Source organism: Triticum urartu, unplaced genomic scaffold, assembly GCF_003073215.2.
Source record: "Triticum urartu cultivar G1812 unplaced genomic scaffold, Tu2.1 TuUngrouped_contig_5522, whole genome shotgun sequence".
In the NCBI taxonomy this organism is placed as follows: domain Eukaryota; kingdom Viridiplantae; phylum Streptophyta; class Magnoliopsida; order Poales; family Poaceae; genus Triticum; species Triticum urartu.
This window is the reverse complement of record NW_024116204.1, coordinates 1,796-4,218: the sequence shown is the minus strand read 5'-3', so window position 1 is coordinate 4,218 and position 2,423 is coordinate 1,796. Positions and strand designations below refer to the sequence as shown.

General features: G+C 43.2%; 1 protein-coding gene across 1 annotated transcript; it reads left to right on the top strand.

Annotated features, from left to right (window-relative positions):
• Nucleotides 1-451: 451 nt before the first annotated feature.
• LOC125529328 lies at nt 452-1,692 on the top strand (the record flags this gene model as incomplete). Its single annotated transcript, XM_048693741.1, is given in 4 exon segments — nt 452-608; nt 852-932; nt 1,004-1,093; nt 1,264-1,692. Coding segments are annotated over 4 exon segments (457 nt in total), but the record flags the coding sequence as incomplete, so codon positions are not given.
• Nucleotides 1,693-2,423: the final 731 nt, after the last annotated feature.

Sequence of the window (2,423 nt, the reverse complement as noted above, 5' to 3'; positions counted from 1 at the left end):
CAATAACTAAGCGTGTACCTACCAACAGATATTACAAATACCTAATATGCATTCACTCTTTTAGTAGTACATCCCGAATCTGCACCCACTGGAAGTTTGCTATGTGCACAAACATTGATCTGGTTGTAGCATGGGCCATGTTGTGTGAAGTAATGAATGAAACAATTGGTTGTAAAATAGGGTGTATGGAACGGACAGCTGAGCTGAGAGATTTCAAGAGGATACTGCTCTGCAATTCGGCAGTTATTGACTGAAGGTGGGCAGTGGGAGACATGCGTTCGGGAGTTACGTGCTAATTGCAATTAGCGGTAAACATTCGAGGATTTTGGGCTGTAGAATTTGTTGTATGGACGAACATGATAGATTTGGATCTCCGCCCTTCGTGCTTTTATAGGGGTAATAGATTCAAGTGCATTAGAAATTTGACTGAGTCAGGTCTATTGATTTGCAGTGGGGATTGGACCATTACAGGAGCTCCTCTGGATTTGCGTGACCCAAGAATTCTTGCTGTAGCAGCTGCACAGCGTCGTCTTCTTGAAGCAGAGTATGACGAATATGGTGGTACTGATGCTAATGGTGCTGCATTCTGCCGTTCTGCTGCACTCATTGTAAGTATTTACTATTTCCAGGTTCTATTGTCCAGCCTCCAACACTTCCTACTGTTCAGTGCTTTTAGATATCATCCATACCTACAGTTTGGTTTATGGATTGAGTAGTTGTTCTTTTAGTTGGTTACAAATAGTACAGAATCGAGTGCATCTTTCTGTTCCAGCCTGCTTCCTTGACAATCTTATCATATTTCTGGTATTTTCAAGAGAAGAATATCTGAAAATTGCTACTTTTTTTCCCAGCTAATGGCCCTGTTGCTTCTAAGACATGCATTGTCGATCTCGGACAATGAAGGAGATGATGACGCTTCTACCATGTTCTCTGTGAGTCACATGTTGTTTCCTTTTTTCCCCTGTTAATCTCATTACATGAATTCTCAACCGATGTTTTGCAGCTTTTTCTTCTCCGAGCTGCTGGATTTCTGCTGCCATGCTATATAATGGCATGGATCTTCAGCATTTTGCATCGCCGGCGACAAAGGGAGGTATTTTTTTTATCCAATATCAATTGTGTCTCTCGCCATTTTTTTTTTTGCGAATATCTCTTGCCATTAGTTCATGTGAACCTTTTTGTTGAAACCATTACATGTATTAGTTTTTGTATCCTCTTAACCATTGAGAAGCACCTAACCTTTCAGTTTCTTTTTATTGGCAGGAAGCGGCCTCAATTGCCACGGCAGAGGTAGCATTCATCCTGCAATCAGCCCAGGGCCGTGCCCTTCAGTTTACCATCGCTCCAGACTCTCCAACCACCCCACAGCATGAGCCACAGCAGCAGCAATAGCTAAACGACCCAGTAGTTCCACAAGTACTGGCACAATGCGTGCTTGAAGATGTGGGTCTGGGTGCCTATTTTGTTGTTGGTGCTGGCTCATCAGGAATGCTAGGAAGCCTTCCTGTGGCCAGGTAAAAACCTCGTATGGTGAGTCTTATTTGTCTCGAGCAATGTGACTAAACCTGTGTGTCTGAATGTAATTTAAGCACTGATTTAATGTAAATTTTAACATCTACCATTACTATTTTGGTGCAACCCGTGTCTTGTGCTCTAAGCGCAATGATTTAATGGGCAAGATATATTGCCATATGGGTAACCTGCTGGATGCTCAACTAGGAAGGTTCGTTTGAAATTGCAAGTCGTTAGTGCATCTAGGTGACCGACCGAACACACAGTATTTTTTATACGCCACGCAAGTCTACTTCTCGGTAGCATCGCACGGCCAACACTATTGTAGACAGCTCATGTGTACTCCCTACTTTAGTGATCTGACAGCTCATATGTACTCCCTCTGTACAGAAATAAAAATAATATAAGAGCGTTTGGATAGTACGCTTTTATATTTCTTTATGGAGGGAGTACCGCAAGGGACTACCTTATTCTAATCTACTCATCGGTGCCTCCCAATCCCCCCTCTTTCCTACTTCAAGCCACCCTGTTTCAGTGCCTGTCTTCATGCCCGCACACGTCCCCACACTAGCACCCGTCCACATATTCCTGGTTGTTGAGGCGAAATTCCAGACACATACTAGCCCTCGTTGAAGCATTCTCTAACATCCCCACTATGTCGGCACTGCCAAATCTTGCTGTTGTCGCAATCGTCGTGGCCACAAATAGTTTAGTTTCTGTGAGATAGGATAGTTGGGAATGTTGCAGCACATTGTATTGATCCATAGGACAGTTACATATATACACAAGTATACTTCACTTCTAACATCCCCACTACGTCGGCACTGCCAAATCTTACTGTTGTCGCAATCGCCGTGGCCACAAATAGTTTAGTTTCTGTAAGATAGGATAGTTAGGAATATTGCAGCGCA